The sequence below is a fragment of the Cyprinodon tularosa genome, unplaced genomic scaffold, assembly GCF_016077235.1.
Source record: "Cyprinodon tularosa strain WSP-4 unplaced genomic scaffold, ASM1607723v1 ctg457, whole genome shotgun sequence".
NCBI lineage: Eukaryota > Metazoa > Chordata > Actinopteri > Cyprinodontiformes > Cyprinodontidae > Cyprinodon > Cyprinodon tularosa.
Window position 1 is genome coordinate 535,856 of NW_024039182.1, and position 25,453 is coordinate 561,308.

The following is a 25,453-nucleotide window of genomic DNA, read 5'->3' on the forward strand; positions in this document are numbered from 1 at the left end:
CTTTTCATTTTGTCACTCTACTTTAGACTCACATTGGTTTGATATCATGAATGTATAGTCATACATAAAAAAAATATTTTAATTATGTCCCAACATTGACCACATAGGGGCGCTGTAGGACTATCATTAAAAAACATTGCGTCATTGAAATTCATTGAAGTGTTTTTATTACAGATTTATTGTTTCAGATATTTACCAAATCTATAATTAGTTTTTTCTTGCATCAAATAGCTAGATTTCCAAGTACAGTTTCTCATAAAAGTATTTCCACCCAATGAAGTCAACAGAAACTTGCAACTGTACAATAAAATTGCATAACTAATAAAAATAGTAATAGCAAGTTGTTTCTATTGTTTTATAATCAATCAACAAATGCTTAGCTGTAAAATGAAAATAAAATATTTTTTCTCGTTTTGATTGATATTGTTTTCTCAGATTACATTTGAGCTAAATCCATCTCTTATATTAGCTTTATGGATCTTTGTCATCAACCCTCATCTGCTTCTGTATGTGTGGTGAAGAGAAGCATCCCGCAGCATGATTCTGCCACAACCATGCTTCAAAATGAGAGTGATGAGTTGATGGAATTGATTGATGAATTGGTTGCTTTTTTGGCAAATGCTCTCCATTTTTCAGAAAAGGTGGATAGCCATAGGTTTTTGGTTTGAGCTATACTCCCTCTTTTTATTATGACTTAAATAGTTCTCTGTGAGATCTTTAATGGAGCCAATTCGCATAATATAATCCCACTCTAGCTAGTCATGCTGGTTGCCTTCAAAGGTCTGAGTCTAAGTTGTCTAAGGCCCCGTCCACATGAAGTCAAACCCTGGCCTAAACGCACAAATTTTTCACCAAACCAGCCTCTCATCCACACGAAGCCGGCGTTTCGGGGGTCTGTAAACGATCTTTTTTTTATTCAGCCTTCAGAGTGGGAAGATTTCGAAACGCCGTTTTAGCATTTCCATCTTTACGCTCTAACCGCATATTTTTTTTTACACGCATGCGTCATAGCGTCGCCTCTAAACACGCATGCGCGACACATCACAACAACAATGGCGCCGTTGCTGCTAATGCTACTCACCCTGCTGTCGGGCTTACAACAGAATCTTCTTCTTCTGGAATATCTCCAGGAAGAACAGAGCAATATCGACGACATAGTTCAGCACCTGAATTTGACTTAACCACGAAAATGGACCCGCAGGGCAACCATGTATAAATATTAGTGCGCATGCCCAACATTTCGTCGCTTATTTTTGCTTTAGCACCACAGCGCCACTTACAGGCCTGGCATACATTTTGCAGCGTTTTCATGCATTCGTGTGGACGCTCACATTTATTTTACGTCTCCGTCTTTACGGCAAACGTTTTGGAAAATATCAGCGTTTCGTGTTCGTTTTGACTTCGTGTGGACGGGGCCTAAGTTGTTGCATTCTGTTGTCTGTATTTCTTAACACAAAAATGCTTTTCATATATTCACCATGACCATCCCATTTTACACAACCAAGTGACTGAGGGGATGATATTGCTCATGGCATAACAAGTAAAGAAGGAAAAACAATCAAGTCAACACCCAACAACATGAGAAAGGAAGTGTGGAAATGTGCAAAACAACATTTATAGTATCTGATGCCAGGAGGAATAAGACATAGGTAATGCCCCAAATGAAATATTAATTTAGATTTTCACTGAAGTAGGATGAATGTGAGAGTAAGTACTGCCAGCACACAACGTATTGCTGATCGATCCGATTACAAAAATTGTTTTCAGGCCAAAAAGGGACAAAGTTCGCACTATCTGGATAAACGCTTGATGTTTTATTTTAATATGATGGTTTTTTTGGTGTTTTTAATTCACCATAGTACCTAACTAAACCCTTTGAAAGTTGGACACAGAATGTTTAAATCCATTCAACTACTGAAACGTGATCATTTCCTTTCCTTGTCACCAATTTGTACTTCTTTCTGTTGATTTGTTTTAAAGATTTTAAAGATTTTTCTTTTTTACGGTATGGCATTTAATGAAAAAGTCAGGAATTAAAATTAAAATAAGGCTAGATTTTTGAAAAGGCATAGCTGTTAATGGAGAAAGAAAATCAGGGAAAGATGTCTTCATGTAAGTTTGTGTTGTCCTTTACTTTTAATTGGTCTTTTAAGATATTGTCCTACATTTAAAAGTAGCTTACTGTCATCTATCTGGTGGTGTTGGAGCTGCGAAACCCAAGCATCCACCCTTTGACCCTTGGCAGGGATCATTTGACACATGGGAGCTAACATTCGGGGCTAACTTTAGTCGTGTCCAAATCTTATGGTAAGTTTAGCTGCTGTGCCATTTAAAAGGAAAACACATGCAAATAAAATTCCTAAATTTTAATATTACTGTCTATAATTAAAGGCTAAACCCCTAAATCATGCAAGACTTAAAAGTATAATTTAATGTTGAGTTCTATTTTTAAATCCTCAGATAAAAAAGAAAAAGACAACAACTTATAAACCCAACCCAGATTTTGTTGCTATTAAAGAAGACCATTGATCTTGTTCGGTCATGTTTTAGGTCCTCCCAAGCCTATAGACCCCACATATGCAGTAAAACAGGTACTCACACAAACACTGCTCATTTCACCTATTTTTGGAGCCGTTAATCTCCAACTGTTTATCACAGGGCTAAACCCTTCATTCTGATGGCTTTTTTAAAATGCGATTTGAGGCAAATAGATGCCACTTCACATGGCCCTTCACATCCTATCAGTTATAGGTCAACAAGCTTGTCTGTTTTAGGTCACAGGTCAAAAGGTTGAACAAGTTCACAAGTTACAGGCATTCTCTAACTTGTTTTTATCATGATTTAACACCTTTCGATGTAAAGTGGGCTATCTGTTTGAACTCATTTATATCTAAATAGATTATCTATAAAATTAACTGTTGTGGCTCAAAGGTATATTGGAAGATTTTCGCAAATTTTTGAAAAGACCCGCCCCCTCTACTTAAAAAAAAAAACACATACACAACCCTGTACCTGCTTCGGAGAGGAAACACTTATTAAATGCCTGCAAGAGCCTGCACAAGCCCATTCCTCCTCATGCACGCTCTGTTTTAAAGTTGCTGTTTGCATTGCTCATACAAACTTGCTTTGCAAATGAAGATTTGCAATTTTTAAGTGAAACTGGGGACGAGCCTTAAGTAAACATATCATTTCCGATGCGCTACATTGCTATGTGTTAACATTGTACAGCAGAGTGAAGCAGCGGAAACGTGCTGGGCCCATAACCAAGAGGTTGATGGATCAAAACCATTCTCTGTTAGGACTGTTTGTTGGGGGAGTGGCGGCATATTGGGTTAGGGCATTGTGTTTGGAATCCAGAGGTTCCGAGTTCAAGCCCAACTTCCGCAGACTGCCACTCTTGCTCCCTGAGCAAGACCCTTAACCCCACACTGCTCCCAGGCACCGTGTCAGCCCACTGCACCCCAGTGGGATGGGTTAAATGCGGAGAGTTCATTTTGTTGCTCTGTACTTGTGACAGTGTAATGACAATAAAAGCTGAATACAAAAAAAATTAAATATCACCAGAAGGATTGACAATTAGGAAGACCACTTATTATGATGATCCACCTGAAATTAAAGATCGTCCTCTACACATTTAAGGTGCGTTCACACAGAACACGAACTATAACTTTATTGTTTAGATAAGCCCTGGGTTTGGCTGAATGTTTTAAAATGAGTAATCTGCCTTGCTAAATATTCATATCCCTTAAATTTTCACACATGAGCAGCAACAAATGTCCCTTTAGTTTATTGTCCATAGGAAGCTCATCTGTCGATGTGATCATGCTGGATCCTGTTTTGAATAGTCTTACCAGGAACTGTCTTTGACTGGACAAGACCCCAGAAAACAAAGCTCTGGTGATTAAAATCCTCCATTATGTTAAATTGATCATATAATGATTTTCCTGAAATGGATCCAGGTAACAATCTTGCATTGGTGTTAAATTTAGACTGCATTTACAATAATGTAGAGCTGTCATAGGAAAAAAAAGAGCTAAGCAAAAATTAAGCGTCTTAATTTCTGGTCCATTCCCATACCAACCCTCATTTAAGGTCATGAGATACAGGTTTGGAGGAAAACAGCTGAATTTCAAAAACGGCTAAGAAATGTGCTTCCTTTGTAGGGAAACCTGGTTCAGCCGTAGAGGCAGTGTGAGGAGCTCAATCATGCAAGGAGAACTTGGAGTAAAGCTGCTTCTCCCTCACAACAAAAGGTGTCAGATGTGACCTGATGATAATGAATTCTAGAATTAATTCTTCATCCTTTCTCTCGTGTGAATGCAATGGGATCAACCTCTTGGCTGATCCCATTGCATTCACAGGAGGTGGAGGGTGTAGCTGGGGAGAGGTGTATCTGCGTTTGTCTTTGACCTATTAACCTTTCACTTTCTCAGATAAGTAGAAAAGGATAGATGGACGATTTTTAGTTTTATTTATTTGACTGTAAAGCACATTGGGAGTTTATCAGTGAAAATTACAATAATAGATAAATTACTGATGTGCATCATACTTAATTTCTTCACTGTTTGGAAGATTATAAAATTATCAGAGTTAAAGTTATTTTAGACTATTTGATTATTGCTTTGATCGTAAACATGGAAAAGTTTAGACAAGGAATAAATTCTTCATACCTTTTCCCATATTTATAAAAACAAAATGGCAAATTTGAATTCATCTGAACAAACTTTCAAGTGAAAACACCCCACCCACCACACCTCCCCCCAACATGACCTGGTCCAAAGCAAAGGAACAGCTCAGCTGATTGAGTTTCAGTCTCTGCAGAGCAAAGAAGAGGGCAGGCAGTACAATACAAGATCTGGGAATCTTGATTCCTATCTATCCGGGACCTGGATCCTCCTTCTGCAGAGACCTGACGTCCAGGTAAGACCCTGTGTGTGACAGCACTGATGACATTTCACAGCATTAATTCCTCCCACATTTGCTTTAATTGTTATCTGGCACTAAATTATCAAATGATCTGGCATTTCTTTGATGCATCTGAGAGATCTAGGTGGTAGAGTTTGGAAATAGTGTGACTGGAAGAGTTTTAAAGTGTTTAAAAGAGAAACAATAAACCAAATTCTGTCAAAATCCACAATAACTGCCAGAAAGAAAATGGATTTTGCATAATTTGAACAGATTTAACTTGTATCACATATTTTATTAATTTTCTCTCCATATTATTTGAACCAAATTTTAGCTAGAAGTTAGATGGTGACTTTTTCTCCTATCATCCTCCACCTCGTCGTACTGAAACCTGCAGTCGGTGAGGAATGTGGCCCTCTGCAGTGGAGTTTTTAGTCCACTCAGATGGATGTTTCTGAGAATGTGCTGACTGATGGCCTTCCTCCCCAGCTGTCCCCTGGAGATTTATCTGGAGCTAAAACAGGCCGGGTAAAGGGGAAAGGAGCGCCTCTTCTCCTTGGAGGTGGGGGTAACTGGACCCACACAGGCACTCGCGTTCAGCTCCAGTAGCCGGTATCAGCACTGCCACCATCCAAAAAATCCCCACCTGTAATCTCCAGTTTTCAATCCTTCCTCTGTTGGTCCATAATAATCACAGGGGAGAAGCCGCCTGAGGGAAAATCCAAGAGTGTTTTTTGTGTGCTTTCGAAGATGGGCTCATAAAAATAGCTCACAGAGGACCGAGTACACGGCTAGGAAATGAGCTTCAATTACAGAGGATGAAAAGCAATTACATTAACTCCCTCCCGGTAGACGGGCCCTTCTGCGTCTTCTTGTGCGCTGGGACTCACCTCCAGCTTTACCTAATTGCTTTCGACCTGTTCAACTGACAGCGACTTACTGCCTCAGCACCATCTGAGCGGTTAGTCAAAAAGAGATGCGAGCTGCCACCTGGAATTAATGCCCTCAGGGGCATATGTGGTGTTGCACGCCATGTTTAAAGTGAGCTTCCCCTGATTAAGGGACCCTCTGAATCTCTAACTGGAGTCTATTTCAATCAGAGGCTTAACTTAGAACTTTATTATTTTTTTGAAATCTCTTGAATCTTCTTGAGCAGTCAAATTTTCTCCAGGTCAGATTTTCCTTTTACCCTTTTAAAGTTTTTCCTTTTTTTCTTCGAGGTGCTTAAATATACCTTACAGAGCAAATAAACATTTGCCCAGTTATTGTTAATGCTACATATTTTTGGTATTCATTTGACGTATCATCCTTAAAACCGGACAAGGTTAAAATGTAAAACAACGTGAAGAAATGAAGCTCATCATTTTAAGTTATAGCCATATGTGGGTAGTGGGTGGTAACTAGTTACATTTACTCAATTACATTAGTTACTTAAGTAACTTTTTAAAAAAATACTTTAGGGAGTAGTTTTACATCATAGCCTTTTTTACTTTTGCTTGAGTAAAAATATGATAAAGTATCATTACTCTTACTTGAGTAAAATTTCTGGCTACTCCATCCATTGAGAGTAACTTAATTTAATGAAAAAAAAAGCTTGTTCTAAACAAATACGATGTTATTTTCCACCTGCTGAGTCTCCCGTGGCATTTGGAGGTTGAGTGATATAACAGTAAACACTATACTGTAATTTTATCTATTATTACATACTGTACCCATTGGTTTTGTCAATTTTATAACTTAAGAAATATTAAGTTCTCATGATCATAAGTACTGAGTAAAACAGTTACTCATTACTTGAGTGGTGTTTTTGCCAAATGCCTTTTTAGTCTTTCTTGAGTAATTTCTTTATAGGCTACTTTTTACAACTACTTTTTTATTTGAGTAAAAATATAATAAGTAGTGCTACTTTTGAGTACTCTCCCCACCTTTGGTTATGGAAAATATTATATATTACTCTGATTAGTTGATGAAAATATTTCACAATTTTTGTGCTATATTTTTCTCAATGGTTATTCATACCGCTGCCTGTTTGGGTTTTATCTAATATGCTCTTTAAAAACATGTTCCCTCTGACAAAAATCAATGTTTATATTTTGAGCTGACTCATATCTGATAATCTGCTGAAGGAGCAAAAGATTAGGGTGATAGAAAGCCTTAAAGAACTTGAGCTTATCATCAAAGAAAAGCAAAATAACGGTGGAAACATGGAAAACCTTCCATTTTATTTAATCTGAAGTAATTTAAAGCTGGATTCTGCTGCTGTAATGGCAGTTAAGATTTTTTTCCACTTATATTTGAGCAGTAACATGGGGAAGAAGTGGTTCCTTCTCCTCATTTAACTCTTTCATCATAGATCATCTTTTAATGTATCCAGTTCTCTAACATTATTCTTATCCCCACCCAATGACCAGTGATCAAATACCTTCAAAAAAAATCTAAAAAAAAAAACATTTTGCCCTGAATCCCGCTAAATAAAATTTGTTTAAAACTTTTAAATCTTTTTGTATTAGGAATTATTCATTTTCACGTAAAAGTAAGAAAGATTAAATAAATCTTTATTATAAGGTTTTTGAAGCACCTTGTTAGAATTAGCTTGTGCAAGTAAAGCATTTGCAAACAGCATTTATGAAAAACAAAGAAATGGAGTAGGGCTAAAACTAACGATTATGTTGCTAATTGATTAATCTGTCGATTTATTTTATTAATAATTAGAAATGGACAGCACAGAAATAAACCAGGTGAAAGTAAAATGTTTTTAAAACTTTTTTTTTTTTTTACAATTTTGGTATTATTACTGCTCTAAGTGGGTTACTTTGACAGCTAAAGGCATGTTTTAGAATCTATAGTCTCCAGTTAATGATTAATTGACTACTAAATTAGCTGACAATTATTTTAATAATCGATTATTCACAATTAATGGTTTCAGACGTAAAAAGGGAAAAGACTCCACATAGTCTTTGTTAAGCATGATGAAGGATTAGTGATGCTGTGGGCTACTTTATCTTCCAGAGTCATAAGAAACATTATTAGAGGTCATGGTGTAATGAAACACTTGCTCAGTTTAGATACAAATCTGTTTAGTTCTAGTGGAAAAACTGAAATTGTCCATTAAATTGCTGAAATCAACAATTACAGCAATTTAATAAATATAATCATTATGTTGAATATAATCAAATGTTGTGATACAATAACATACAGTCATTACTTAAATCTTTAATACATAAATCCCAAATATTAAACAGATTTATTGTTTGTTTTTCTGATAACTTCCATAATTATGCTTTGCAGATGATGGAAACCTCTAAAATTCTGCTTCTCAGAAGAAATAACTAATACTGTATATATCACATATAAAATTAGTGTTATGTACACTGCATTGATGGACCTGGTGTCTCTTATGTTTCTATTGAAAATACTAGCCTGTATAGATGGTTTAGCTAATAAGGAGGTCAATTAAGTATATGAGCCTGTTTTCAAAAAGGAATCCTGAGACTAAAAGTAATTCCTAGTGATGTAATTTGAGAAAATCTTAACATTTCTTGAATTTAAGAATGTTTCTTAAAATGTTGCTTCTGTAAGATAAGTTAAAAATAGCTTAAGCTGAAGAGAGCTCCTAAAGTGAAAAAATATAATAGTGAGAAGGACCTTAAATGAAGCTAAGAGTAAATGAGCACATAAGCTTCTTTAACAATATTGTTATTATCAATATGGACATAGAAGGAAAATCAGTTAGTTTCAGCAGTAGGATGGGTTAAACATGCACCTCTAACATCATTTTATTGAAAATAAAAATAGGTTAAAATCATAAAAAAAAAAAAATATGGAAAAATATTAGAACTTTTGTTTTTTAGCTAAGTCGAGCAAATCAAAGTGGTGTTTTGCCTAATTCACGAATGTCTGTGATATCCTCATGAATTCTGCTTTCTGAGCCACTGCCCCTCCCTGTCCTTGAAAAACAAGTGGCCTAGATATACCTACATAGGAAGCACCGGCCTTGAATCTGGCATACCTACCTATAAAACAACACGCTCACTTTCTTTTAGTAGCCGATCTGCACAGTGAAAGGAAGGAAAATAAGGGGTCTATGATCTGGTTTAATAATCAGATATAGAGTAACACAGTGGTATCATAAAATGGGCGGCACCCATATAGCACTGATGGCAAGTGTTGTTCTTTTGGGTTGGAAAATACAACTAATATAACAAATGAATACTCCATAGTCCCAGAGGCAATATTTAATATGATATTATTGTAGTTGACTTAGGAAGAGTTAAAAAAAAAAGTATGACATAAGAACCTTTAAAATAATCAGTTAGAGAAAATATATATATAAATAGACACTAAAGAAAATAAAATGCAATAATATTCACTCTATAGAAATATGTTAAAGAGATAGGAAACTAAATGCTGTATTGTACATAATCTCGATATGTTTCTATTTGATGGCTTTTCCTCTCAGGCTTTAGGTTGCTGTTTGCAGAGTTTCTCAATTTCTCAGCTTGAGCACAAAATGTGAGAAAAAGTGCAGAGAAAAAGTCTGCTTCTTCTTGCCATGATCCCGTCATTGATTTACCTCTCAGTTGTCTGTCCTCCTCATAGATTTGTGTCAATAGCAGGCGCTGCTTTTCACCAATTCACGCCGGTTGTTTGCCAAATCAAGTCGCTTTACACAAGCAGGCGGTCGCAGTTAAACATTTACAGGTGAGCTCATATTATAGGTGAAATAGTTCAATGACCAGTAGGTCAAAGGTGTTCAGATATTTTGATACTGGGCTGTTATTTCATTTTCTTAAATTTCCTCCTTCTTACCCACTTTCTAATCTATGTCTAAATTCTATGATCAGTTAGTTTCTCTCTATTGAATAATAAAAGTGAGTGAGTCTCTTTATTTTCTTGTATTAACCAACCACAGCTCAAAAGACATGGTCACACCTACACTGATACAGATGTTCTGTTCTAACTTTCTGTTCTATCTACATAAAAAAGTAGGCGACTTTTTGCATCATTTATTTATGTTGATCAAGTGAGATTATTCTTTGTTTAGAGTACTTACCTGAAAAGTTATATCCAAGTAAAGTGAAGTTGCTTTTGTCAAGTAATATTTTTTCAAGATTAAGCAAAACTTCATTTGGTATCATCATTTGTTTTTTTTTTTTTGTATGTAATAGATTAAACTGGCAAGTACAAGCAAATTTTTATTATGTAGATCAAACAACAACAACAAAAAGTTAATTAAATAAGCAAGTATAACCAACTTGGTTTTGCATTTGATCTAAAAAATAACTTGATAAAAATGGCCTTTAATGACTTTTTGAAGTAAAAATTACTTATTTCTATTATATACAAGTATATACAAAAACATGAGTTTTTGTTTTGATATATTTTTTTATATTTTCAATTACATCTGAAAGAGAGATGTGTTGTATTCATAATAGACTGAGCACAAAAAACAAATCTATTCACTATTTTAGCATCCTAACATAAACTATTAAATTCTATCTGAACGGCATGCCTTAATAATGAAAAGACATCTAAGGAATAACCTTGTGTTTTTTTCTAGGTTGTTGAAAAAGGTTGCAGCATATGAGTGATTTTAAAGCAAAAAGCAATTCTTGCGTCAGAAATGATCACTTTTGTGAAACTTTTTGAAAATGCAAATGTCAATAACACATCCAAAAATAAACAAATGTGCAGTGTCTATGTAAATCCCTTTATTGTCCCACAATGCGGAAATGCACTCTCTGCATATAACCTCTCCTTGAGGAGCAGAGGTTTGTGATTGTGCGGGGACCAGGGAGCAATCTGGGTTTAAGGGTCTTGCTCAGGGACCCAGAGTGGCAGTCTGTGAGAGTGTTTGGGACTTGAATTCAAAACCTCTGGTACCTAAGCGCAATGCTGTAACCGCTAGGCCACCAAAAAGTGTTTTTTAAAAGGAGAAAGGCTTTAAAAAAGCAACATTAATTAATCGTTTTTACATTCCCAGAAATTTGGCCTGGAATGCCTTTGGGGTGATTCTCAATGCTAGAAACTAACACACAGAGAGTAGAAGAACAACACTAATACAGAAAAATACAGAAAAAAAGGAAAGCACAACCGATTATTAGATAAAAAATAAAAAGCAGCAGTGAAGTTAGCACACAGATATCTTTTCATGTCCGGTTGGTGCTTGAAGATGCTAATGGCTTCTGGTTGTTGTAGCATTTGGTGTTTTCAAAGAGTGAATAAAATGCAGTAGCTTATTAGCTTATTGCAAAAAAAAATCTATTGCATCTTTTTTTACTTCAATAATTAATATATTTGTGTAAAGATGCAAACTTGAAATGTTATTATTAATTTCACAGATCGAATTATATTACATTTACTTCAACACGGATTAATTTTTCTCAGCGCTGACTGCTGAAACCTAAAACTGAACCTCAACTTACTTGAGGTCAAGTTACATCAGCATTACTTTCTCTTCTCTCTGCCTACTGATTTGGACGTTGACAAGCTGTCATGATTTTGGTTCTTTTCAAATTTTATCTCTGAGATTTCATTGGTCTTATTTCCATTTTTGTGTTCTAGGTATTTTTGATTGTATTTGAGTTCTTAGATATTTCTTCTTTGCCTTCTTGTGTCCTTATCCCTAGCTCCCTTCCTGCCTCTGTGCACACCTGCTCCCAATCTACTAATTAGCCTGGTCTTTGTTTCTCTCTTCCATGTATTCTCCTCCTGTTCAGTCACTCTTTGCATGTTTTTCGTCATTTCTTTGCCCCGTTCGTGTGAATATTCCTGGTTCTCAGTTTTTGTGGATTTATGTTTTGGATCTTTGCTTTTGTTGAACTTTTGGTTAATTAAATCTTCAATAAACAACGTCAGCTTCAGTCTGCATTTGGATCCTCCTGTCAAACCTCCACCACTTGTAACATCCAAATTAAATGGATCTAAAGTCAAGACCTTTTTTCCCTTTTGTTTTCAAATACAACACTTCTAATGTCTCTGGTTTAAAAGTGTTATAATAAATGCATATTGACCAGTGCCATGTAAAGCTGTAAAGCTTTTCCTTCTACTCCTTCATAGGTTTAGAGAAAACAGTTTACGTCTTGTAGAAGGGGACTTTCTGCTGAACAGCCATCAACTCGGTAGTATTCCCCATGATTTTTATTTTTAGGTTAGAGATTTTCATTATTTCATAATAAATGACCCATTTTTGCCCAGTCTAGCTAGATACAACTAGGTTAGAGCTGCACATTTCTAAAGGAACTTTTGAAAAGGGCATCTTTTTGATAAAAAACAAAACAAAGCATATAATATATATAGAATTGAGTACAATGGGGCTTTAATGTCATCTTCCATGAAAAAAAAAGAAAAATGCTCTGATCTAAATTTATTATTTATAATTTCCACATTTAAAAATATTATTTATTTTTCTATAATTTTTAATAAAGTTATAAAGAGCCACTGTGCAATTTCCAAAGGGCCACTTTTTGAATCCCTGTTGTCAGTGATAATGCAACAGCTACATGCTGTCAGTATCTTTTAGCTGTAAGCTATTATTATTTAAATAAAAATAAAAGAATAAAAAATACTTTGGATGTATCCCAAACGTTTTTGCTGATATTCTGAATTCTGGATATGCGCCTTAAATGTGATCTAAACAAGAAAAAGTGGTTGAATAAAAGCAATGTTGTTCTCCTCTGTCATTTAGCTATGCCACTTCCAAACCCTGCCCCTTCTAACAAGAGGAAGAAGGCCAGCAAGATCATCACTGACCTTTCCCACATCAGCCAGAATGGTAAAGTCTGAGTTAGTTACATTAAGCAAACAGCCATGCCTCTAAACCCGCAGCTTAAATGTGTTCCTGTCAAACTCTCTTTTACCTGCTGTGACTTCATTACACGCTCGACTAAAGAACAAATCTTCTGCATTTGTTTGCCGTCTGCCCTGTCAGCGTGCTGTAGACAGAACTGCGTGAGTGTGAATCATTGCATGTGGTGGTATGAAACCATGATTAAATACACACACCCACAGAAACACGCCCCTGTTCCTAGTGGTAACGGGATACCCAACATGCATGTGGAGTCTCCTGGAGGATTGTGGGTCATTATCGGATGGCGAAGGGGCCACAAATCTGTCACCATAGCAGGCGATACAAAATAGCACACAGTTATATTACCCTCCTGTTATTAGTGGGAGCATATGTGCAAGATGCACCTTCATCTGAATGACATTAAGCTACAAAACTATCAGCAGAAACTTAACATTCTGCCAAACTGAATTTAGCATACCCCTTCTAAAATGTGTCCCTTTTGCTGATATCCCTTTATACTTATTGTTCTTTGCTTTATTTGTCTACATTGGCTCTGTTTATTCCTGTATTTCATCCAAAAAATGACTCAGAAGTTTCAAATACTGCAGGAAGGATCCTTTAGAGACTGAATGTTTATTACAGAAATTCCTGCCAGTCCCCTTGGTTGGTCCATCTGTTCAAACTAAAGCTGGGCAGCCTTAAAATGCTCCAAATGCAAAGTTTATTTTTTCTAAATACAGGGGGAACACCACATTTAAAACGGTTTTGATGGATAAGTCATTAAAATTTTTTTTTTTTTTTTTGTATTTTAGAGAAATATGCATGATAATCCTTGGAAAGATCTCTCCTGTAAAACCTGCTGTGAAGCAGAATTTTTGTGTTTTTTTAAACTGATGCTTGCTCGCTTTTGTAAAATGATACAATTGTGGTCAGAACAGCTTTGACGTGTCAACATTATAGCTCAGATATACAAAGATGTGTGATTGACAAACAAATTATGTGAGGAGTACTCAGCCTCTCTGTGTCATCTGGGATCAGCTCCAGCTCCACCCTCTAAAGGATAAAAGTAGTTTAGCTAATGGATAAATGGATGCACTCACTGGGGGGTATTCTTCTCCCTGAGCTATTATTTCAATGTGGATCCGAGTTAAATTTAGCTTGTAAGACCCATCTTAGTTATACGGTGCATAAACTTTAATGTGTTTTATGCAAATCTGCAAGAATGAATGGTAGGGATCTGTTTACTCGGATACCATACATAAAATGCTGAGTAAGCTACTGTATTAAGAAGCATTCACCTGTTTGAAATTTAATATAAGTATAAATCCAGATGCTCTGCAACTGTTGTAAATGAACGAAGATCAGCATGAAGACCAAGGAAGGCAGCAGACTTGTTAGAGCTGTGGAGAAGTCTAAAGTAGAGTTAGGTTATAAAACTATAAACAACCCTTTAAGCATTAAAAGGAGCTCTGATTTAACATCAGGTGAAAACAAAAAGGGAGCCTAACGGCAAACCTATCGAGACACTATGGTAATATTGGAGTATGGAGTGCATTAACCAGAGAGGAACTCTGAGGAAGCCTTTGTGATGAAAAGCATGAGGAGTCACAGGAATTAATACAAATTTATTATTATTTTTTAACCCAAAAAAGAAACTTACAAAAAATACATGGGTTCAAGTCATAAAAGAGGCCAACCAAAAAGAGAAAATTTAACTCAAGCAAACTGTGCCCAAACTATATATATATATATATATATATATATATATATATATATATATATATATATATATATATATATATATATATATATATATATATATATATATATATATATATATATATATATATATATATATATATATATATATATATATATATATATATATATATATATATATATATATATATATATATATATATATATATATATATACCCTTGTGTTTCATTTCTTCAGACCATTAACACAATAGGGGTAATTCAAACTAAACAAATAACCACAAATTACAAACATTGGCAGTACAGTTAGGTTTGGCAAAAACAACTAATCTATATCTTAGAAAAATTAAAACACACCAATTGCAAACAAATCCTAAGTGAAAGATGCAAAAAAAAAAAGAAAAGGAAAATTCAAATTCCCCTATTTAAGCTGCAGCTGATGGAACAGTCCAATTTCCCCCTCCTGCATTTAGCAGATCCGAACCCTGGCTGCCATCTTTTGTCTGGCCAAACTCCTAGGCACCATAGGTAAGAAACAGATTAGTGACAAAAACAGAAAGACATACGAATGAGTGCAAACAAATACAGTGAACTAAATGTGTGCGCTTACAAATAGAACACATGCATTTGAACTAAGAATAAAGTTTTATTGCAAACTAAAGTATGTGTATGGATTAAATAAATAAAGGTGAATGTATAGTCCAGACTTAAGGTATGGCCATGGGTTTGGCCATCACAGCCTTGGACTTCCAAAATTATTATTCAAACAATCCATTAAGTTTTCCTTTATGGAAGACTTGCAAAAAGAAAGCAAAGTTCAAAAGACAGTGACAAGAGCTCCAGCAATATGACATGTAGTGTCCAGAGTAAAAGCATGGTTAAATAAGCTCAAACTTAAGAGATGTTCAATTTACATTCCCCTCTTATAATGATGTGAAACTGGTGATAGATGTGAAATAAACTGCAACAATGCTTAAGGGTCAGGTTAACCTCAATGTCTGTAGTTTGTGTAATATATCAACATCCCGCACTTTTCATTCTCTAAGGGCCGGATTTATCAAAGGTTTGCGTGTATTAAAACGAGAGCTATTTCACTGCGCACGCTAAAAAATGTACAAACTGATCTATCAACAGCGTGCTAAAAGGATTTGGTCTTTAAAACGTGCTAAATAGCGTCTCTTATCCATTTAGTACTTTTTCTGCAATGAATATGCAATATAGGGCGTTTACACGCAAAAGTGCGTCTTGTGGGAGGATAACATGTAAATATATTAATTTAGCACTCGCAAAGTGATTTATCAAACCTGAAAGCAATTTTGCTAACGGTATCTGACTCTATATTTAACACGTTTCAAAAGAAGGTGCAAATGGTCTGTATGCGTAATTGCGCACACATGGCAGCGGTTATTGTCGCAAGAAGGAGAAATCGAAATGAAGCAAGGAGACGCAGAGAACGCATTTTTTCACTCCGTGTGAATATTTTTGGAATGAACGAGGAAACGATCATCAAAACATATCGTTTATCCAGCATTGCCATTTTGGAGCTGTTGGGGGAACTCCGAATGGATTTGGAGCCAGGCACAAGGAGGACCCACGCAATACCAGATATCACGAAACTCCTTGCAACATTGCACTTTTTTGCATCTGGGATCTCCCAATCTCGTTTTTCAGAAGTGCTGTTCGACGTTCTAAATGCCATGTCGCCCTGACGCCCTACCGGAGAACCCCGACACCCTGCGCCTGTGGAGCAACATGCCAATGCAGTCATCTTATCCACAGTCACTTCTTGTGAGCCATTTGGTATGTCCATTTTTCTACAGGCCGATAAAAACCCCCTTTTTTATTTTTGTTTGTGTGTTTTTTTCTTACTGCGGTGAAGTAGAAATTCAGCCACATACCACCTTAGGGAATAAAGGTTGCCAAAGTTTTTATATATATATATATATATATATATATATATATATATATATATATATATATATATATATATATATATATATATATATATATATATATATATATATATATATATATATATATATATATATATATATATTTCTTTTTTTGGAGGGGGTGGTGTCACTGTAAGATTAAAATTTCTTAATGCACTAGTTTGCACAAACTACAAACTACTTTGCCGCAAACCACAAAACGCGCAAAACCATCATTTAAATAGGGCGTCTCCAACAGTTTTGCGCCTGCCACCAGTTACGCAATCGCTCTTGTTAAATCACCCGCAAACCATGGTTCAGCCCCTCGCGCAAAATTCCACTTTGCGAGCGCAAATTACTGCACGCAAAATTGGATCTTGATAAATCCGGCCCTAAGTGAGTGATCTGCCTGTTGATGTGTCGTTTCTTTCCTGTCCTCAGCCTTCTGCCATCCCATCTGCAGCCACATCTGTATTCTCCCAGTTTGTTTTCAAACAGTCATTCAGCAGCTAATCCTGCTTATCTCCTATTTTGCTTCAGTTAATACCAACACATCTCTCCATCATCCTGCTGCCTTTTCCATCACATAACTCTATCAGTTCTACATGCTGTCCATCTCTCCAGTCCTACCTCTTCTCCGTCTGCCCAGTTTCCTCTCGGTCAGCAGCAGTCAGCTATAGTTTCTTGTCCTTCTCAATCAGCACTAATAAATATCCCTGTGGGAGACTTGGCTCTGCTCAGCATCCTCAGAATTTCTTTTTCATACATACAAACTTAACCCACAACAGCCTGCACAAGCCTGATTTATGATGTGCTACTAACAGCTTGCTGCAGCGCTGCAATGCCAACTTTCAGCTTAATGGATGAGTATGCTTTGGGAGGAGGGAGGCTGGGGGGTTTATGGCCGAACTCCAGGTGTTATGAGTGATATAAGTGTATCCATGGTGGATGAGGAGCATGTTTTTATGAGGAGCTCTGTGGAGCAGTAAAATCCATCACACCTCTCCATCAGCAGCACAGAGGAGAGGGCTTGTGTGTTATGAGTATTTCCCTCCATGAATAAAAAGGAAAAGCTTTCCTGAGATTCCCCTACTGCACACTTGTTCTATATTGACTTGGCCTACTGACCCCTAAAATTCCTCAACAGACATCTTTGGAGACCACACAACAGGTTTACACTTAAGGTTGCTGTATAAACTACTCAAACCAATAAACAAAAGAACAAATACATGATCAGAAAATAACTTTGGTCAAATTTAATGTCTATGATGAGAAAAAGTACTTAGACATTTTTACAATAATTACAAAAGTAAAAGTACTTGGTATTTGTTTACATAGAAAGAAGCAAAACATCTATTTAACTTTGGTTAAAACAATAGAGGAATAATTTGATGAAACCAATTTCCTCATCATGCACCTCTGCAGCTCCTCTTCTCCGGTTTGCATTCCTATTCCAAATGAACAAACCGTTTCATGATAATCTGACCATATTTTAATCTGTAGAGATTAAAAATGTCCCAGATTTTTGATCAAAGAATTAAAGTAACACTTTTATGCCTCTAATATAAAAAATAAAAGTAAAATTCTTAATGAAAAAATATTCAGTGAACTACAGATCCTCCAAAAATACATAAGTACTGTAATTAAGTAAGTGTACTTAGTTACTATACACCTCTGGGTATTTCTAAAAGTAAAGTGAAGTATAGCCTCTTGGTAAAACACACCTGACAATTACATCCTTTATTTATTGGAGTATCACGTTGGACAAACCTGCATAGACCGAACGTGAATTTCACAGCTGGAGTGAAGGATTCCTATGTTTTCTCTGTATAGAAGAGCTGATCCGGAGAGAAGCAAAGCAGAGTGAAGCAAAATGTTCCAAAGCCAAGCAAGGTGACGGTGATGAATATAGGGAGGCAAACGCCCCAAATTTGGTAACGTTGGTGACGTTTGATCATCGCCTCGCTTGCTCAACAGCGGTATCGGCTGTTGAGCATGTCCCAGTGCTATATCTGGTCTTTGTCACAACACGCTATTATCCATGATGGTGGTGACCAGTGCACTATGCAAAGCAGAGAGTAACAGATTAATGATGTGATTTTTCTCTGGCCAGAAGTTCGATGGCAAATCCTCCTTCTTGAGGTTGGCAATACAATGACGAACCCATTGTGAATCATAAATCGGAAAGGTGAAATAACTCATTGTTTTTCACTTTTACCTGATGTATTACAACATTCAACTGCCATACACATGGGCATTGTCAATTTAACTATAGCTCTCACGAATATCAATGATGAAGTCCTCTGGAAATCTTAAATAATTGTTGTTGATTGCAGATGTGTCTTGTAGCTCCCATTGATTTTGCTTGTAAAGCTGGGAGAATGGCGCTAGGCTTACCGCACCGTGATGTCACTGCCGGAAGATGTCAGTAGTGAGGGGTTACTGTATTATTTATTCTTTAATGCACTGATTTTTCCGGGGGCTCCTCTAATCTCCTCCTGGATTGGCAGAAAGTGCCCGTCATCCAGACCTATTCCTCATTCTTGCTCCGTCTCTGGGTTTTTTGTTAACCTAGGATTGCAGACAACTTTTTATTTCGGCTTTCTAAAGTAAAAAAAAACACTGCCAGTCCCTATGTAAATACATGTTGCCATGATGAGGTTAAACACACGATCAGCGGATTCCATGATGTAGGAGGCCTTTGCCCACCATGCCACTTTGCCTGCAGTGTAAAATGCTTTTGCTGACCAGGCGAATGTCAAGGCAACCAAAAGCAGACAAAACTGGCTAAATTCTTAGTTCTGGTTCAGTGTGAACGCACCTTAAAGGTAAAAACAATATTTTATTTCTGGCTGGATCATCAAAACATGCAATTGTCAATCATTCTGGTGACATGTTTACATAATGCCGTTATTTGTGCTTGTTCCATTAGCTATCTTTTTCTGCGCATGCGCACTTTCAAGAGAAAAAGTGTCTATGAAGTGTATAAGAGGAAAAGAAAGGCCTCAGTAGAGGCAGATATATCCCAGAATGCTTTATGCGGAGAGCTCTCCTCGCAAAGCATTCTTGGATTTGCAGTCACAGCTGCTCGCTATCGCCAAAAGGCTGTTGCTACTCGACAGCGGTGACTAATATAAAAGATGGCGCAGGCACCGTACAAAGGAGGAGGAGTTACACGACCAATGGAGCAAAAAGCAGTGATCTTCTGTCCAAACGGTCAGTTAACTGAGTTTGCTTTAAAGTCACAGTAAGCTTGTATGAGTTATGAAAACAGCACATTTTAAACATGGGATGCATGAGGTCAAATGTACGACGGAGTATTAGGGCCACACATGAAGAGAAAAAATATTTTTGCCATGACGAGATTAAACTCGACATGTCGACTTTAAAGTCGACATGTCGACATTAAACTCAACATTTTGAGAATAAAGTTGAAATGTCATGTTGAGTTTAATCTCGACGTGTCGACTTTAAACTCGCCATTTCGAGAATAAAGTTGATATATCGTGGCGACTTTAATCTCGACATTCCAAAGTTTGGAGAAAAGAGCAACCGTGCTCCACAGCTGCAGTCTGCGTTTTAAGAGTGAAGGTAGTCTTTGACGTGCTGCAACTGTATAGGATTCTGTGCATGTATCCTGTGCAGCGGTTGGCTCTCTTGAACTAATTTAAACTTTATTGTCGACACGTCGAGATTAAACTCAACATGACATTTCAATTTTATTCTTGAAATGTTGAGTTTAATGTCGACATGTCGACTTTAAAGTCGACATGTCGAGTTTAATCTCGTCATGGCAAAAATATTTTTTCTCTTCATATGTGGCCCTAATACTCCGTCGTACAAATGGCCTCATGCATGCTCTTGCAGGGGCATTTTTTTTTTTTTTTTTAAGTGGAGAGGGAGGGTCTCTTAAAAAATACTCCACAATACCTTTGAGAATAAAATATACTGTTACGGTTGGGTTTGAGGACCCAAATGCAGAGATCAGGAGGCAGAGGTGAGTCTTGAAGATTTAATAAGTTAACTGAGGCAAAAACCCAAAAAACAAAGTACAAAAATACAAATACCGTATTTTCACAACTATAAGGCGCACTTAAACGTCTTTTTTTCCCCTCAAAATGTGCAGTGCGCCCTATGGTGCGGTGCGCCCTATGTGTGTTGTAACTGCGACTTTTGAGACCACCTCATTGAGGAGATGATGAAAGAGTGGCTGAATGTAAGGAGACCAGGTGTTTTTTTTTTTCCACTCATCACCATCGCTGTTAATATGTAACTCCATGCGTGCCCATCTCACAGCTGATGTGAAAAACATGGGGAAACAAATTAACGCTGTGCTCGCTGTTCAACCGCTCGACATCGGTGTGAACCGGACCCAGCAGGTGCAGCAGAAGCAGCGAGTTTACATGCAAAGTCAATGGTTGACGCGCGTATAGGTGCAGCAAAAGGTCCTGCAGCGCGTTTTGAGCAGCAGGAGCGTTTAAGCATCTGCCAACGCGCTGCTGCTGCTAGAGATGGAAAAATTGAAGTTTTGCTGCTGGACGCGCCGCATCAACCAATCAGAGAAGCTGATCTGGGAGCTGACAGCGAGACAGACAGCGCTCTGATGACATATGATATTAACGCAAATGGAAAAGGCTGGATGGATGAGGAGATGATGAAAGTGTAGCTGAGGGAGGTGTAGCCTATGTGAGGAGACCAGGTGGTTTTTTCCACGCATCACCATCGCTGCGTGCCCATCTCACAGCCGATGTGAAAAAAAAGGTGAATCAAATGGATACTGTGCTCGCCGTTATCCCGGGGGTCTGACAAAGGAACTTCAACCGCTCGACATCAGTGTGAAGCGGCCGTTCAAAGTAAGGCTGCGAGCGGCGTGGGAGCGATGGATGACCGACAGAGACCACAGTTTCAGGATAAGTGGAAGGCAGCGCCGGGCAAGTTACGCCACAGTTTGCGGATGGATTGTAGATGCTTGGACTAACGTGTCTGCTGGCTCTGTTGTTCAAGCTTTTGCAAAAGCCGGCATTATTTCTGAGGAGCCGCGCTGCACGGAAAGTGACTGACAGCGAAGAAGGGGAAATTGGCATGTCTGATTTAGCGCAGCTGTTTAATTCAGAAACAGAGGATGATGACTTTGATGGGTTTGATTAATACTTTGTAATAAATACATGAATAAAGCACAATCATACTCAGTTTTGCTCCCGCTCTATTTTTCTACCTGAAAACTTAATTCAACAGCAGCCTCTGGGCGGGTCTCCTCCTCTTCACCGCGGTGGCTGGCAGGTGTTTTTTCATCTAAATAATCTAAATCTTGCAGCTATATTTGCTGTGATCAGTGGGAATAAAGTAGTTTTAATATGTTTTTAAGTGAGAAAGTCCACCTGAAAACTTAATAATTGCAGTCAGTTCATCCAGATTATCTATTTCTGTTGGAGGCGCTCAGACCCCCACATACCAGCGGTGCGCCGACAGGAGAAATCCTTTCATCAGCAGCCTCTAGGCTGGGCAGCCTCCGGGTTCACCGCGGCTGCTGGCAGGTGTTTTTCATCTAAATAATTTAAACTGCAGGCACCCATAAAAGCGAACATATTCCGTCGGCAGGTTTCAGGATTTTAAGTTAATTTAGGAGTAATCACAGCGCTGTGTCATCTGCGATGTGTCTGTCTCACGGCCAGCTGCCAGGTTTGATTAATACTTTTTAATAAATACATGAATAAAGCACAGTCATACTCAGTTTTGGGCCCGCTGTATTTTTAAATACGCAGTAGAGGTATTTAAAGGTAGTAGAGGACATGTACCTGTATATAAAAAATGCGCCCTATAGTCCGGTGCGCCTTATGTGTGTGTTAAATACAGAAATGGGACACATAACTGAGACTGCGCCTTTTAGTACGGTGCGCCTTATGGTCGTGAAAATACGGTAACCAAAACCAGAACCCTGACACATACAAACACTTCAAAATAAAAGGCATAAATCCTTCATAGGTTAAAGCAGCGGTCCCCAACCCTTTTTGCACCACGGACCGCTATATGTCAGACAATATTTTCCCGGACCGGTCGAGCGGCGGAGGGTGGGTGGGGGTTTGGGGGTAAATACGATCAAGTAAAATGATACGACTGGCATAAAATCAAATACAAACAGCATAAAAATAAAACAACAAGCCGGCCCCATATAGGCGTAATCGGAGACAATGACACACAAAGTGTGCTCCTGATGTCCAGTCTGCTCCATAGCTTTGTTTTGGTCGCTGTAACCGCAGAAAATCCCGCTTCACAAAGATAGGATGTTATAGATAGGATGAGTATTGAACTGAATTAACCTGTGTCAAGAGGCACAGATGCACCGACTGATGTAATTAGGAGAGAATAACGCAATTTTTTATATTTTTCAAAATAAAACATCACTCAGACTCTGATATATATGATATATATATACATATATATATATATATATATATATATATATATATATATATATATATATATATATATATATATATATATATATATATATATATATATATATATATATATATATATATATATATATACTTTTTTTCTGTGCCTGACGGACCGGTACCGGGCCCGGTGGTTGGGGACTGCTGGGTTAAAGTATCAAAAAGTAGGTTTTATCATTTCTAATGAATTTAAGAGTCAGTAGAAAAAAGGGATTAAGTGGTCTTTTATAAATACATGGCATTGCTTTAATATTTTATGAGATTACCATAAAAACAGTTTCCATATATAATAAGCATATGGTTGAAAAGCTCAACATTTTTATGAGACAGGGTTATTTTACAGAAGAAAAGCATTCCTGGATTTGATGCCAGTGGTCATAACTTTTTCTTGTTAATCTTGGATAAAACATGTTTCCATCTAGACACAAAATTCAGTTTAGACATACAGACTTGCCTTTAACATTTGGACTAGCCATTTTTCAGCTATAGCAAAGACTATATTTGCAATTTAGACATTATTATGTTTCAAATCGTATTTTATTTCTAGTACCGGTATGTTTCATTAGAAGTTTGTCCTTTTTTCATGCCCTTATTCTGACAGAGGATGAGCAGGATCATGAGGCTGCTGAGCTCGACCTGGGCACCAAAATCAAGACGCCCAAGGATGTGATGCTTGAGGAGCTTTCCCTGATGAAGAACAAGGGCTCCAAGATGTTCAGGATGAGGCAGCAGAGAGTTGAGAGGTTTATTGTGACCAACGAGAACCTGGTGAGAGTTCAAATATCTAATGAACCACATGTGCTGATTGCATATGCTGTAATGTCATGAAAATGTATGGGTTGTTTTTATCTTTCAGCAGAACTTTCAGAATCTGCTGATGTCCCCACCAGTAGTTCCACCAAAGCCAGTGAAACCAAAAGAAGAAAGTATGTTTGGAAATGTATAACTTAGATGATTTAAATGATTTCAGCTGCATGCAGCAAATGGTATTTCTACAACATTTGCATCTCAGAGGTGGAAGAGACGGTAAATGAGGAGGAAGAAAAGGCAAAGAGGAGGAAGGAATATGTACGCACTTATGTATCGCCATGGGAACGAGCCATGACTGATGAGGAGCTGAAAGCCTCCATGAAGCCTTGCATGCCAGGACCCATCCAAACTCATCCAGATCTGCCTCAGTACAAAAGCTTCAACAGGTACTTCTAGAAAAATGAACGAGTTTGAAGCCCAGGACATGTTTTGTAACTTTGCTGGTCTATATTTCTTTTCAATATTAAATTAATTTCTGTATATCCATAAACTATATCATTGCAAAAAAGAGAAAGACACCTCTTAGCACCTATTCAGGTTTTAATTTTCTTCCAAGGACGGCACTGCCATACGGTGGTTTCGAGAAGGCATCCAAGATGCTGACCTTCGAGCTCCCGGAGGTAAACACTGCCAGCAAGGAGCAGGAGCCTCTCCCGACCCTGCAGGATGACATCCGCTCAAGGCCCTCCTTCAACCGCACGCCCATCGGCTGGTTCTGCAGCGATGACAACTCACACATCCAGACGGACGTGGAGGTCCCCTTTGACGGGGAAACAGATGACCTGTGAACGCACATGCAGACACAAGCATATTTACAGTCGGGGAAGCACACATCAAAGACTTCACAAACACACCCACACATAAAGAATGCACTTCCAGATTTAATGTCTGACAAACGTTACTTCTGTTAGATTGGCAAAGGTGCACCTATTTAACACTCAATGAAATCTGCTTAAACTGTCAATAAAAAATAAAAGCGTGACCCCATTTTTTGTGCTGTTTATACTCTTCACTTATTAGTGAGACGTAGTCTGAGTTTGCATAATGTGAAGGAATGTCAGACCTGGGTGAAAAGCAATAGATTAGCACACTGCACTCTTAAAACAATGTAAATATGCAATAAATGTCCCTATTTACATAATGTCTGATTTCTCTTCACTGACTCACGTTTCACTTTCTATTAGCAAAGTTAAAATGTGTCACAAAAAAAAGAATTCTCATGATCCTGGGAAAAGAAAAATATAACATGCTATTCAAGGGAGGCAGATGTATTTCAAAATTCATAATTAACATAGAGATATCTGCTTGCCTAAACCTGCACATGTCTAAAGTCAGATCAGTAGTAGAATAGTTTACAATAACTAGAACGTAAAAAAGGAAAGAGACCCAAGTTTAGTTTACTAACATGCCACATTAGCAAAAACTGATGAGTTGGAATCCTCAAGTCTCCATAGCAACCCATGTAGACATCTAAATGTCAGCATTTCACGCTATGCCATGAAACGCCCCTTTCTATATCTAACCATTAAAAACCTTCAAGAGGGTGTTTTCTGAACTCTATAAGGACTTTTTTCAAAATCTTTTGTTTATAACAGACAAAAAATAAGTTGGATTGAGGAATTTATATCATGGTAGTATACTCTGAGGATCCTAACAAAGAAGAAAAGTAATAATGTCCTTTAGCCTTCAGTGTCTTCTGAATACACCATCTTATTGTGGCAGGATGATCCTATGGGGATGCTTTTTTTTAGCAGACATTGAAGCTTCTGATGGGAGGAAGGGCAAAGCTTAAACAAGGTCATTCTAGGAAGAAAACCTAGTAAAAGGTCATACAAACCGGCATT

At 37.4% G+C, this 25,453-nt stretch overlaps 1 protein-coding gene across 2 annotated transcripts; it reads left to right on the forward strand.

Moving 5' to 3' along the window:
• Positions 1 to 4,761: 4,761 nt before the first annotated feature.
• On the forward strand, positions 4,762 to 24,750 carry myoz1b (myozenin 1b). 2 transcript variants are annotated; one of them, XM_038300821.1, is made up of 6 exons: positions 4,762 to 4,920; positions 12,593 to 12,679; positions 23,401 to 23,567; positions 23,656 to 23,725; positions 23,812 to 23,995; positions 24,166 to 24,750. In XM_038300821.1, exons 2-6 carry the CDS (start codon positions 12,595 to 12,597, stop codon positions 24,395 to 24,397), a joined length of 738 nt encoding a protein of 245 aa, XP_038156749.1. In that variant the 5' UTR covers positions 4,762 to 4,920; positions 12,593 to 12,594; the 3' UTR covers positions 24,398 to 24,750. The 2 variants fall into 2 exon arrangements, with proteins under 2 accessions (XP_038156749.1, XP_038156750.1); XM_038300822.1 differs by having other exon boundaries at positions 23,659 to 23,725.
• Positions 24,751 to 25,453: the final 703 nt, after the last annotated feature.